The sequence below is a fragment of the Pyrgilauda ruficollis genome, unplaced genomic scaffold (genome assembly GCF_017590135.1).
Source record: "Pyrgilauda ruficollis isolate IOZ18807 unplaced genomic scaffold, ASM1759013v1 scaffold34, whole genome shotgun sequence".
Taxonomy (NCBI): domain Eukaryota; kingdom Metazoa; phylum Chordata; class Aves; order Passeriformes; family Passeridae; genus Pyrgilauda; species Pyrgilauda ruficollis.
Genome location: NW_024524822.1, coordinates 2,465,108 through 2,478,181, shown reverse-complemented (window position 1 = coordinate 2,478,181; position 13,074 = coordinate 2,465,108). Strand labels below are relative to the sequence as shown.

Here is a 13,074-nt window from a genome sequence, read left to right as displayed (position 1 = left end):
TTATGAAAAATCTTTTTGTTAGGATTTTTTCTCTTGAGAAGCTGGGAAGCTTCAGCTTCTCCATGTTTTATTGTTTTAGAATGTGATTTGGAGGATTGTTTACTTAACATATGAAATTGTTTTTACTTGATGACCAATGACAGCTACTTGCGTTGAGGCTGTGAGTAGTCACAAAATTTTGTTATTCATTTTTTTACTTTCTTTTCTAGCTTCTGATAGATCCTTTCTCTCTATTCTTTTTAGTATAATTTTAGTATAGCATTTTAATATAATATAAAAAATCAACATTCTGAAACATAGAATCAAGATTCTCATCTCTTCCCTCATCCTGGGACCCTCAAACACAACCTTACAAAGGTTCTGTGAGTCTCTGATTTCCCCATTGCTCAGCCCTTGGCTGTTTAGGGCTAAGCCTCAGCTTTGCTCAGAGCCCCATGAAGGCACTTCCATCTGTCAAGGCTGGCAGCACGAGCTGGGGACAGTGTGGTGGAGAGGGTGGGACAGACACGATCCTGTCCCTTGAGTTGTTGTGGCTCTGAGGCCACCAGAGTTCCCTTTGAGCCAAGGAGACTTTTAGGGGTCATGGAGCCACTGCTGAGCTGTCCTGAGCACTGCAGGCTCCTGTTTCCCTGGGTCACAGAATCAAAATGCTGCACTTGGAGGTTTGGATCAATTTAATGAATCTTTCTCAAGTGCCCAGCAGGGAAATGGGCCCTGGGCCCTGGGGGGATCACTGGGGATGGCACAGGGAGCTGTAGGGGCATCCTGGAGATGGCAGAGTGCAGTCCAGGCTGCAGAAATGCTGCTGCAGAGCCCCAGAGTGCAGGCTGGCACCTCTGCCCACACCCCTGACTGGTCCCCAAGGATGTTGGTGGCTTCATCAGCAAGAAGGGCAGGATTTTGAGACAGGGACAAGAAGAGGCACAGGACAATTTGTTTGTAGAGGTGGAAGGGGAGGGACTGCCTGCCATGGGTGACACCAGCATGTTTTTCCCCTGTGCCACAGTCAGGATCCATCCCCTAAACCCCAGAAGGATGAAAGTTTAAAAACAGAATGAGAAAGAAGAAGCTGCATTGTTTTCCTTGGTGGTTTTTTTTCTGTTCCCTGGGTGTGCTGCACAGGAAAAATCTCTTTCTTCTGCATCCCCCTGTCAGGGAGCTCAGCAGAGGAGGTGTGACAGGGACAGTCCCAAAGGCAGAACTCCTGCCTGAATCCCTCCATGCCTGCTTGGAATGCCAGGAAATAACCACACACCAGAGCAGTGCCAGTTCCCTGCCCTGTGCCCCCGGGTCCTGCCACTGCTGTTTGCACACCTGAGCCTCTGCTTGTTGATTCTGGAGATCTCCCCCTCGCTGCTCTGCTCTCCAGGCAGTGATTTGTGTGTCCAGCAGGCTCGTGCTGTGCTGGATGTCAGGCTTGGTGTGATTTCAGATGCTCACAGCTGCTTCCCCCCTGATTTGTGTATGCTACATGCTGTAAATCCAGTGCTGCCTGGAGGTTTGGAGGTAAAAAAGGCCTTTTATGTCCTGTTGTTAGACATGGTCGGGTGTAGATTGCAGCTCCAGGTGGTGGTGGAAGGGACGTGATGCCACAAGGAAGTAAAAACTGGTGGATAAATGTGATTTCCAGGTAGAGTGTTGCTCTCTAAAATGGAAATATTGTGGGATTTCTCAATGTGGGCTCAACACAACCTGGCTGGGTTGATGGGAGGGTTGCTGCTGGCTTCCCAGGAGTGGATCCTTCTGTGGGCTTTGCTGCTTTCACTGAGGCTCTTACCAGAACTGAGCTGATGCCGAGGTGATGTTTAGATGAGAGACAAGGCAGAAATCCTTCCCTGGGAGGGTGGGCAGGCCCTGGCACAGGGTGCCCAGAGCAGCTGTGGCTGCCCCTGGATCCCTGGCAGTGCCCAAGGCCAGGCTGGACAGGGCTGGGAGCAGCCTGGGACAGTGGGAGGTGTCCCTGCCATGGCAGGGGTGGCACTGGATGGGATTTAAGGTCCCTTTTAACCCAAACCAATCTGTAATTTTGTCAGACATTTCATTTTTACCTCCTTGTATCTATGGCACCAAATCAGAATTTTGGACTCTTTAAGTAATAACTAAAATAAATAATTAATATTTTACACTTGCCTTAGATTTTGATGGAAGGACAAACAAAAGCTACTGAAAGCAAGGCAAAACCAAGGAAGTTTCTCTGAGGCCCAGAAACTTTTGCCAGCTTCAGAAACAAGGACCAAGGTCCTGAGATGAGGATCCCAGAGGAGCTGCAGCCCTGCTGGTGCTGGTTCAGGTGCTGCTGTCCTGCAGGCAGAACTGCAGCCAGAACCAGGCTGGAGCTCTGCACTCGGTCAATAACTCAATATTCATAGGCTTGGCCTTGGTCTTCTTGATGTTTATTCATTCATGAAACTTCTGACAATGTGGTCTTTGGGCATGCTTGAAAATCTGCTGCCTCTGAGGAAGTTCTGAGAGTGGAAAAGTGGGGGTTAGCAGAGGAGGGAGGTGAGTCAGCCTCGTTTGCTTTCAGCTCCTGTCCTTCCTGCCTCCTTCCCGCTGTCCCCAGTGGTGCCTGGCACGAGCTGAGCTCCTGATGCTGTTCCTGGCTCTGCTGGCCCTCATTTCTTCCTTGCTCATTTTTCCTGGTGCTGTGTTTTGTCAGGACTGGGGTTCTTTTTCCTCCTTAAGCCATTTTTGTTTGCTCTCCTTGACCTTTAAATCAGAAATAGCAGATTCCAGAGAGCTGGCTCTGAGCAAACAACTCAATATTGAGTTCCCAGAACGAGGGCTGGGGTGAAAATCACCATCCATATTTATCCATATATGAGAGGAGAGGGAAAGGGAGACTGTAAATAGGAAGAGCTGAATGATTTTACCTCAGCACTGGCTGTCAGAGAACAAAGAATAATTTAGGCTGAAGAAGATCTCCAAGATCATTGTGTCCAACCATTCCTCCAGCACTGCAAGGCCACCACTGCCCCGTGTCCCCAGGTGCCACATCCACATGGCTTTTAAATCCTCCAAGTGATGGGGACTTTGGAGTCCCTTCACCCTTTTGGTGAAGATTTTTTTCTTAAACATCCACCCTGAGCCTGCCCTGGCCCAGCCTGAGCCATTCCCTCTGCTCCTGTCCCTGTTCCCTGGAAGCACAGCCCGACCCCCCGGCTGTCCCCTCCTGTCAGGAGCTGTGCAGAGCCACAAGGGCCCCCTGAGCCTCCTTTTCTCCAGGCTGAGCCCCTTCCCAGCTCCCTCAGCCTCTCCTGGGGCTCCAGCCCCTTCCCCAGCTCCATTCCCTTCCCTGGACACATTTGGTGTCATCTGCAAACTCCCTCGAGCCCCTCATCCCAAAGCCACCCCTGGAAAGCTGCAGTGAGCTTTGAGGTCTGGACACAGATAAATACCCTGGAAGAAAAGAAGATGAAGTAAAAACTTTGGGGCTCCCTCAGAGTTTGGGAATGAGCTGCAAAGTGACAAAGTCACTCAGGAGGTTGTGGTTTTGGTACCCAAGATGTGACGTTTCTCCTGGTCCTTCCAGTGGTGTCACCTTGATGGAGACAGAAATCTCCTCTCCTGGGAGGCCACCAAAAACCTCCCCCCATGAGTGCCACAAGCACTGCCACCCCCAGAGAGCCTCTTCCCTCCCTGGGCTTGCATCTCCCCTCTTTGGGCTGCAGTGTTTGGGGAAAGGAGCCATTTTCAGACAGCCATGGCCCCTCATTCCCTGTCCTGTATTGGATTTGCTGGGAATGCCCCAACAAAGGCAGGAATGATGAATCTGACTCCATGTTCTCAGAAAGCTAACTCATTATTTTATGATACTGTATTATATTAAAGAATGCTATACTAAACTACACTAAAGAATACAGAAAGGATACTTACAGAATGCTAAAAAGATAATAATGAAAACTGGTGACTCTCTCCAGAGTCCTGACACAGCTTGGCCCTGACTGGCCAAAGAGTGAAAACAACTCACAGCAGAGCCCAATGAAACAATCACCTGTGGGTAAACAATCTGCAAACACATTCCACATGAGCACAACACAGGAGAAGCAAATGAGATAAGAATTGTTTTCCTTTTCTCTAAGGCTTCTCAGCTTCCCAGGAGAAAAATCCTGGGCAAAGGGATTTTTCAGAGGATGTGAATGCCACAGTCCTGCTCCCAGGTCTGTGCTGGACCCTTCCCACATGGATCATCTGTTTCACCTGCCCTGCCCCATTTCCCTCCTGGAGAAGCTGAGCACATCCTTATTTACTGCTAGCCTTCATTCAGTCAATTCCAAATTGATCCATACATTTCCTGCCCGTATCTTTAATTTCTTAAGGGCATTTGGTAATTATTTGTGCTGGAGAGAGGCTCCTTGTACTTTATTGCTATCTCCAGTGTCATTTAGCCTCTCTGCTGGCACTGCAGTGGCATTAAACAGGACTGGTGCCAGTGCCAACCCATCTGGCATCAGCCCTTGGCCCTGTTATTCCCAGCGCTGTTTGGTGTCTTTTAACCTTAACTCACATTTAAAATCTCTTGCCTATTTTTCTGTCTGTGTGATTGGGTTTCTCCAAGAGCACATTCTGATTACTTAAGATAATTTTTCAGAGCAAATTCTGATTCTTTTTAAGAGAATTTTTCCGAGCAGACTCTGATTATTTCTGCTGCTCAGAACCCTTGTCTGAAGCCCATTACGTTTCCCTTTACTGCACCTCCCCTTCCCCACTGTCTCCAGAAGAAGGAGCCAGGGCTGTCATTGAGGTGTAATTTCTAAACTCTCTTTTTCTCATGGTCTGTCACTTTTTGCGTGTTGTGTTCAGCCCCTGCATTTCAGGCTACAATTTTCCCTAGGAAATGAGAGTAATCCACATTTTCAGAGGTGTTCAAGCATTCAGCACATCCTGGGTATCCACCCACCATTAGCTGAGCACAACTGAAAAGTGGTTCCTGAAATATCCAGGGCAATCATTTTCCTGTGTTGTATTATAACTTTTTTTGTGTGTGTGTGTGTGTGTGTGTGTGTGTGTTTCTTATTATTACTTCTTTTATTCTGTGCCAGTTTGGAGCTGTGAATACAGCAAATCATTTCTCAGGGTCAGCTTTTGTTTTAGTCGATGGTTCTTTTGCATCACTGCAGATTTTTTGTTACTTTTCCACTTGTCCTTGACACTGGGGGGAAAATATAATTATTATCTATGTTAATTAGCAAAAAAATCCAGGGCCCCTCTGGTCTCCCTGATGTTATAAGAGCATGCCAGGCTCCTCTTGGTTCACTCTTAAAAGGAGAAATTAAAGATTATTAAACCTGTGTAACTGTCCTGAACCAAAAAAATCATGAAAATTTAATCCGTGGTATGGAAAACCATTAAAGATTCATAATTGCAATAAAACTGCCTAATCAAATTTGGATTTTTATTGTTTTGGTGCTGCAGTGAACTCAGTGCTCCTTGTTTGTGCAGCAAAATGCACTCCAGGGGACTCCTGATGGATCAGAAAGGCCTGGGAGATGATATTTGTGCACCTGAGTGGGTATTTCTCTTGGCACTTCAGGCCCTGGCATAATTCCCCTCCCCTGTTCCCTTGGTAGCTGTAGGAACCCCGGCTGCTGAGAATTTCAGACTTTGTGCTGACAGGCACTGACCCCCAGGAGAACACTGAGGCTGTGGGGAAGCTTCCAAAATGGAATGACAGAACTGGAATTATGGGTGTGGAGTTTGAATAGAAGTGTCTAATATCACAGGGTGGGAAACTTAGAGTTTAAGGGTTTAGAATATAGTGATATAGATAAAACAAGATGGAGGTTTTAGGGCAGAGGCTGGTCCTGCTTCTTCACCTTCTTTTTCACATTCATCTCCTTCCCCTTCTTCTCCATGGGTTTGGGTGGTTTTGTGTAACTGGATAGAAAAGTCCACATTGCGAGCATGGGTGACTGGTTATTGGGTTAAAAGTAAAAATAATTTAGGTGTCATTTCTTAATTGGACAGTTTATCCTTAAAAGGTCTTGTAGAGAGAGAGATGGGGCTCCATTTTTTTGGTTTGTTAGCGTGAAATGCTGTAGAACTTAGGGTTTGTGAGAATGTGTCATAGATAAGAACTAATAAACATCTGAGTCTGAACAAGAAATATCATCTTGTGATTAAATCCTGACCCTGGCATCAAAGAAGCAAAGAATCCACAGGTATCCAGCAATTTTCTGACAGTGGATTTAAAGCTGACAGAGCTCAAAGGGAACCTGAGATATTTGTGGAGCCCCGTGGTTGGGGTCATTTGTGTCATTTGCCTTCCCCTGGGATCCCTCCCTTCGCACTTCTGGGATTTTTTAGGTCACTTCCAACACAAACCATTGAATTTTATGGTGAAGAATGAGGCAAATCCACTCAGGGTCCCTGGATGGAGCTGAACATGGAGCTGAGCTCTGCTGCATCTGGAGTCAATGGTCCTAAAGGCCTTTTCCAGCCCAAAGGACTCCATGATGCTCTTGCTGCAGGTCCTTTTTCCCCTCAGCCCCACTCCCAGCATCCTCCCAGCCTCCCTGAGCCTCCTCTGTCCTTTGCACAGAGGGAAGGACAAACAGGAGCCCTTCTCTGGCTTCTCATTATTGCCAGCCTTATTTTGTATAGCTCCATCCAGCCCCCCACATGATCTCCTCTCTAAATTTAACTGGTCTAATCTCTTCCATCTGTCCTTTCACAGGCACCTTCATCTGCCACTGATCATTTGTTTCACTTCTCTGGAACTTTTCTCTCCCTGAGTCTCCTTGCTGGCCAGGCAGAGAAGAAAATCCATGCTGTGTTTTGGTAGAGCTGAGCTGAGGGCTGTGGTTAAGCAAATGTAGGAAAGGGCAGCTTCAAAAATGTGGTTTATCAGGAGCAGGGTGAATTGTGATACGGGAGTGAGGAGGAGCAGCCCTGGATGCCCTGGGAGCACAGAGGAAGAGGACCTGGGATGAAGGGTGAAACACCAGATGGGTGCTGTGTCTCAAACAAGGCCAGGCTGTCAGGGAAGCTCCTGGTTCTTGTATTTGTGGGGTTCCTAGACGAAGGAAGGAAATGATGAATCAATCTCTGTGTTTTTAGAAGGATTATGTTATATTATGTTATGCTATGCTATGCTATGCTAAAACTATACTAAAGAATACAGAAAGGATACAGACAGAAGGCTAAAAGATACTAAAGAAAAACTTGTGACTCTTTCCAGAGCCTCGACACAGCTTGGCTGTGACTGGCTAATAAGTAAAAACAATTCACATGAAACCAATGAAACAATCACTTATTGCATTCTAAAGCAGCAAAACAACAGGAGAGAAATCCTAGCAAAAAATTTTTACAGAAAATATGACAGTAACACCTGGTTCCAGCAAAGGCCTTGCCCACAGAATGAAATCTCTTAGGGGAGGAAATAGGAGAGGAGAGATGGAATGCAGCTGTCCCAGATGCTGCAGTTTGCAGCCCAGCAGCAGCAGGGACTGGGCTGGAGGCCTGGATGTTCTTTGGGGTTGGTGGAGGAGACTGGGCAGATCAGTCTGAGCTGGGGTCCTGAACAGGCCCCTCCAGGCTTCACGGACTGGTCCTCACTGGCTGCCAGCAAGAGGGATGATCTCCATCCAGCAGCACTGTCCCTGGTCACTCCATCCCCGTCCCAGTTTGGAGCTGGCTTAGACTGGGCAGCACCTCCCTGCTGGGACAGGACAGTGTAATTCCCAACAGGAGAGCTCCAAGGACATGCCAGGCTCAGTCCATCCTCATTCCACAGGTGGGAGACCAGATCCTGGAGGTGAACGGCCGGAGCTTCCTGAGCATCCCCCACGACGAGGCCGTGAAGCTGCTCAAGTCCTCGCGTCACCTGATGATGACGGTGAAGGACATCGGGCGCCTGCCCCACGCCCGCACCACCGTGGACGAGACCCGCTGGATCAGCAGCTCCCAGCTCGGGGAGACCCTGCTCAGCGCAGCGGGGTACGGGCCTGGGGCTGTCTGGGTTTGAACACACAGGTGTCTGCTGAGGAAGGCAGGAGCCTCCCCTGAAATGGAAAATGTAAACCCCTCTCCCTCTGAATTATTATGATTTGGAAATTAAGGGGCTCTCAGCAAAGATATGGGAATAGGAATACTAAAAAACTAAAACATGCACAGAGGAGAACTGCCCCAGCTCTGACAGATGGGGATAGAACACACACCCCCATTTCCAACCTAAGACAGGGCCTTTTCGGGGGGTCTGTCAGCTCAGAGCCCCTGGAAGGATGGGGACCCCCACCCTGTCCATGGAGCTCCCCGTTCTGGGGTCTGGCTCCTGTGTCAGGGAAGCATCTCTGGCCTGTAGGGTGGAGCAGGTGTGGACAATGTTGTGCTGTCCGATGTCACCGTTGTGTCAGGAACAGGAATGAAGGTGACACAACTCCCCATGCATTTTCAGAAGCCATAAAAGCTCATTTATTAAAAACTTCATATTTTTATAAGCAACATCATTCACCCAGAACCTGATTGGTTCTAATAACACCTGTCACCCAATTGGTTAATTAAGACCAACACCATCTTTCCATAAACATCATGTAGAACACGTTCCACATGTTCACAAACTCCAGCTGCAGGGACTTAAGAATTGTTTTAATTCTTTTCTCTGAGCTTCTCACAGCTTCTCCCAGAATGATGTCAGGGAAAGTTATCTGTTTCAGTCTCTGACTGACTTGTCACATCCACAGTCCCTTCCCCTTCTCCCCTGCCTGAAGCTTTTGGCTCTCCAGAGAGGAGAGAAGGTGCCATGTGCTGTGCCAGGTGACAAGTGACAGGCACTCAGTGCTAACTGATCTTCTCCCTCCTCGCAGGGCAGTGGGTGACCATGCTATGGACGTGGCAGCCAGGGTAAGACATTCCTGATGCCTTGTGAAATTATCACTGCAATTGTGGTTTATTTTCCATGGGAGGGAGGGCCATGCTCCTGGTTACAGCAGGGATGCTGGTTTGGGATTTTAATGGTCTTTCTCCTCCCCATGCTGTGTTGGCAGCTGTGTTCTACAGTGGCACAGTGGTGTCCCCTCTCCTGTGCCACATCTGGTGCCCTCTTAATGGGCAAGGGGCAATGATCACCCATGGACAAGGGCCGTGGGGACCCTCCACCCTGCAGAGGTGACCATGACTGGCCTCATGGTGGCTGTCTGTGGGCCCTGGGAGCTGCAGGGGTCTGTCCCAGCCCGAGGCAGAGCTGAGCCAGCCCTGCCCAGCTCACCAGGCACAGGGACTCACCCCGTGCTGTGCCTGCAGCTCTGTGCCAGCATCTCCTCCACACCTCCTTGCAAAGCACATTGCTTTTAAATGGAAATTAAACAGGGAGGTTTCACAGGTGGCTCACACTGATAACAGCTTTGTACTCTTTGCTGGCAAAACATGTTCCCCAGCCACAACTCTCCCTGTCTCTGGGATAGTCAAGGTCTTGTCTGGTTCCATATCCCTGTGCCAGCTCTGCCTGGGAGGAAACACTAAGGACCTCCCCTCAGAAATCCCTCTCCAAGGGAAAAAGCCTTTCATCTGCAGCCAGACTTGTCTCCCCCTGGAGCTCCTTTGGTTGCCAGTGGCTCTTTCTTCACTAGACTCTGTTTCAAGCTGGCAGTGGAGGCAAACGTGCCTTTTCCACAGGATGGGGAGCTGGGCTGTCTCCTGTGGTCCCAGTTCCCCCAGTTCTGCCAGGGAGGAACACAGCCTGGGATTAAATCACTGCCTGGTGGGGGGACAGGATCTCCACTTGCTGAAAGGGGATGGGAAACTCAACTGGTGCAGCATGGACTCAGAGAATCAGAATATCACAGAATACCCTGAGCAGGAAGGCACCCACCAGGATCACCCAGCCCAGCCCCTGTCCCTGCCCAGACCCCCCAACAAGCCCACCCTGGGCATCCCTGGCAGCGCTGTCCAAAGGCTCCTGGAGCTCTGGCAGCCTCGGGGCCGTGCCCATTCCCTGGGGAGCCTGGGCAGTGCCAGCACCCTCTGGGGGAAGAGCCTTTCTCTGATCTCCTGCCCTGGTTCAGCTCCAGCTGTTCTCTGGCTCCTGTACTAGAGAACAAAGCTCAGCTCCTCTGATCATGGTTCTAGACTTACCCAAATAAGTGATGACACTGAAAGGCTGATGGGGGGTACCTGGGGGTACCTTCCTCCTGTCATCCTCAAAATTCCTCCTTCCAGTCTGACTCCCAGCTCCCTGCAGTCAGCGCTGGCACCGAGGCAGGAGGGCTGGTGGCGGAGCCCAGAGCAGGGGCACTCTGTGGTCCAGCCTGCTCAGCCCAGCTGGCTCAGCAGAGCTCTGCCCTCCTTGCCACTGCCACCCAGCCCCACGCCTGTCCCCTGTGCCCTGCAGCCCGTGTTCTACCGGGGGCTGGCCGGCTCGCAGGTGACCCTGAGCACCATGGTGAACCAGACCCGGGTCATGCTGGAGGAGCAGGCACGGCACCTGCTCAACGAACAGGAGCGGGCCACCATGGGCTACTACCTGGACGAGTACAAGGAGGGCAACATCTCCGTGGATGCTCTGGTCATGGCCCTCTTCGAGCTGCTCAACACACATGCCAAGGTGAGGCCCTCACCAGGGCAGGGACAGCTCCTGGGGCTGGTGGGCTGAGCAGAGTCACTGCCACGCTGGGGACATTGTCACCATGTGTCCCCGTGCCTCCAAGGTGATCTGCTCAGGGAAAGAGGGAGGGTATGGGAGACAAATCCACATTATCGTGGAACCAGCACAGAATTCCACCCTGGTTTGGGTTGGAAGGGACCTTAAAAATTACCTTGTTCCACCCCTGCCATGGCAGGGACACCTCCCACTGTCCCAGGCTGCTCCAGCCCTGTCCAGCCTGGCCTTGGGCACTGCCAGGGATCCAGGGGCAGCCACAGCTGCTCTGGGCACTCTGTGCCAGGGCCATTCTGGGGGATGCAGGCTGGTGTTCAGTGGCAGAGGAGCTTGTGGTAACATTTAGGATCAAACCTCCTCCATCACCTGCCATTGCCACTGCTGACCGTGGGGGAGGGAGACCTCCAGCTTCCCAGGAGCGTGACTGTGCTCCAACCTGGCTCTGGCTCTGTGTGCCTGGCCAGTTCTCGCTGCTCTCCGAGGTGAGGGGGGTGATCTCCCCACAAGACCTGGACCGCTTCGACAACCTGGTGCTGAAGAGGGAGATCGAGTCCATGAAGGCCCGGCAGCCCGCGGGGCCCAGCGCCGACTCCTACTCCATGATGTCCTACAGCGACACCGTCTCGTCCTCCAGCAGCCACTTCACTGCCACCACCGTCAGCTCGGCCCGGGTAGGTCCCTCCTGCCCGATCCCCTTCCTTTCAGCACCTCCTCCTGGCAATCCTACAGCCAGCTGCTCTCCCTGAGTGCTGTAAAGCCATTTCAGCCCACAGCGAGCCCTGTCCAGCTTCCCCCATGGGTTCTCAGAGCTGTTATTTTTTCTGTGCACTCTGGGTGATTTGTAGGTGATGCCATGAGGTGCTGGGTGTCTCTGTGCCCTGACATTGAGATGCTGCTGTCCCCTGCTTGAGGGCTGCCTGTCCCTTTGATGCCTTGTCCCAGCTAGAGCAGGAATTGTTTTGTCTCCCTGAGCTGTGCAGAGCTCACCATCCCCTCATGTGAAGCTCAGACCCACACACTAAAGCAGCACAGAACCTGAAAAATAGAACAGCTAAAACCTGAGGCATCACCTTCATCCCAGTGAGGGACAGAGCCTGCCTTGCTCCCAGAAATCCACTGGAGCTGCATCCCCACAGAAATCCCAGCCCTGCCCGCTGCCATGCCATGCCTGCTGCTGTTCACCAGCTCCTAAATCACCCCCTAAGGGTGCTGGCTGCCTGCCCCCCATCCCAGTGGGAGCCACAGTGGCCAGGCAGCTGCATCCCATTGCCACCCACTCTCAGCACGCAGCAGCAGCACTCCCACGTCTCTGCCAGGCCCCTGTCGCACGCACCGTCTAATTAAGTTACTGTAATCACCTCAGACTGTGCACGCACACAGCCCCCAAATTAATTTCCTCGCCATAAAATGCCTTTCATCATAAATGCATTAGTAACCTTGGAAATTAAACCCTTCATGGAAGGAAGGAGGAACAATGGGCTCTGTGCTCAGCGAGGAAAGCAGCCCACGGTGGTGGGATGGGGCTGGGGAGGGTCCACCCAGCACAGCCCGTGGGGGAGAGGGGAGGGGGCTGTCCTGGGGCTCTGCCTGCCTGTGAGAGACCTCAGAGAGTGTCAGAGCATCAGAGCTGTGCTTTTGTCCTGTTAAATCCACAAGTGCCCACAGGAAAGCCACCTGCTCAGGTCAGGAGGATTTCAGTGAGAGCCTTTCTGGATCTGCATAAACAAAGTGAGCTTTGCTCTGCTCTCCAAGGAGCTGCTGGGAAAATTTTTCTGAGGGCTGGCACAGGTTTGCCAGGATTGTGTGCTGAGTGTAACACCCTGCTCTCACGCTGTGCCCATGCCTGGGGCTGTGCCACGTGCTCCACAACACAAACGTGTCTGCCTGGGCCAGTGTGTGACCAGTGGCCCAGCCCCACCTGGCACACGAGCCCAGAGCTTTGGGAGGGACACCAGGGTGCTGCTGTGGCACAGGGAAGGGAGTGGGCAGAGCTTCCTTCAAGAGCACGTGCCCTTTGTGCCCTGCAGGGCCTCCCTGGCCATGTGGCACCTGTCCCCATGGGTGGGAGAGCACGCCCTGCTCCACGGAATGGAGATGATCCCATCCAGGGTGATGGGAATGCTGCCACTGCCATGGTTGTGCCCAAGAGCTGCCAAGCAAAGAGCACCAGCTGGTGGTGGATGGGTGCCTGGATAGCAGGAGAGATGTGGGCAGGGCTCCCAGACTGATCCCTCAGCCCCTGCTGCTGTTCCCTCCCCAGCACCCCGGCAGGAGGGGCTCCCTCCAGCCCTCCCTGCCTGCAGCTGGGGGTGGGTTCTGGGACTGGGTTTGGGGACAGGGGCAGTGCCCTGCGGGGTTTGCTCAGCTCGCTGCTTTGTTCTGCACCCTCCCTGATGGCACCTTTTCACTTTTGTGCTTGTTTCCCTCTGCTCTCCCCTGGCACATCCCAGGAGCGGCTCCTGTGGCTCATAGACCTGATG

The 13,074-nt window shown here is 51.7% G+C and overlaps 1 protein-coding gene across 1 annotated transcript in view; it reads left to right on the top strand.

The window, feature by feature from the left end:
• Positions 1-13,074, top strand: part of WHRN (whirlin) — a 51,807-nt gene that overhangs the window by 29,189 nt on the left and 9,544 nt on the right. Inside the window, exons 4-7 of the mRNA XM_041475196.1 lie at positions 7,736-7,938; positions 8,805-8,841; positions 10,328-10,540; positions 11,059-11,265. Coding sequence (XP_041331130.1) covers positions 7,736-7,938; positions 8,805-8,841; positions 10,328-10,540; positions 11,059-11,265 — 660 coding nt within the window. The remainder of the gene's footprint in view (positions 1-7,735; positions 7,939-8,804; positions 8,842-10,327; positions 10,541-11,058; positions 11,266-13,074) is intronic.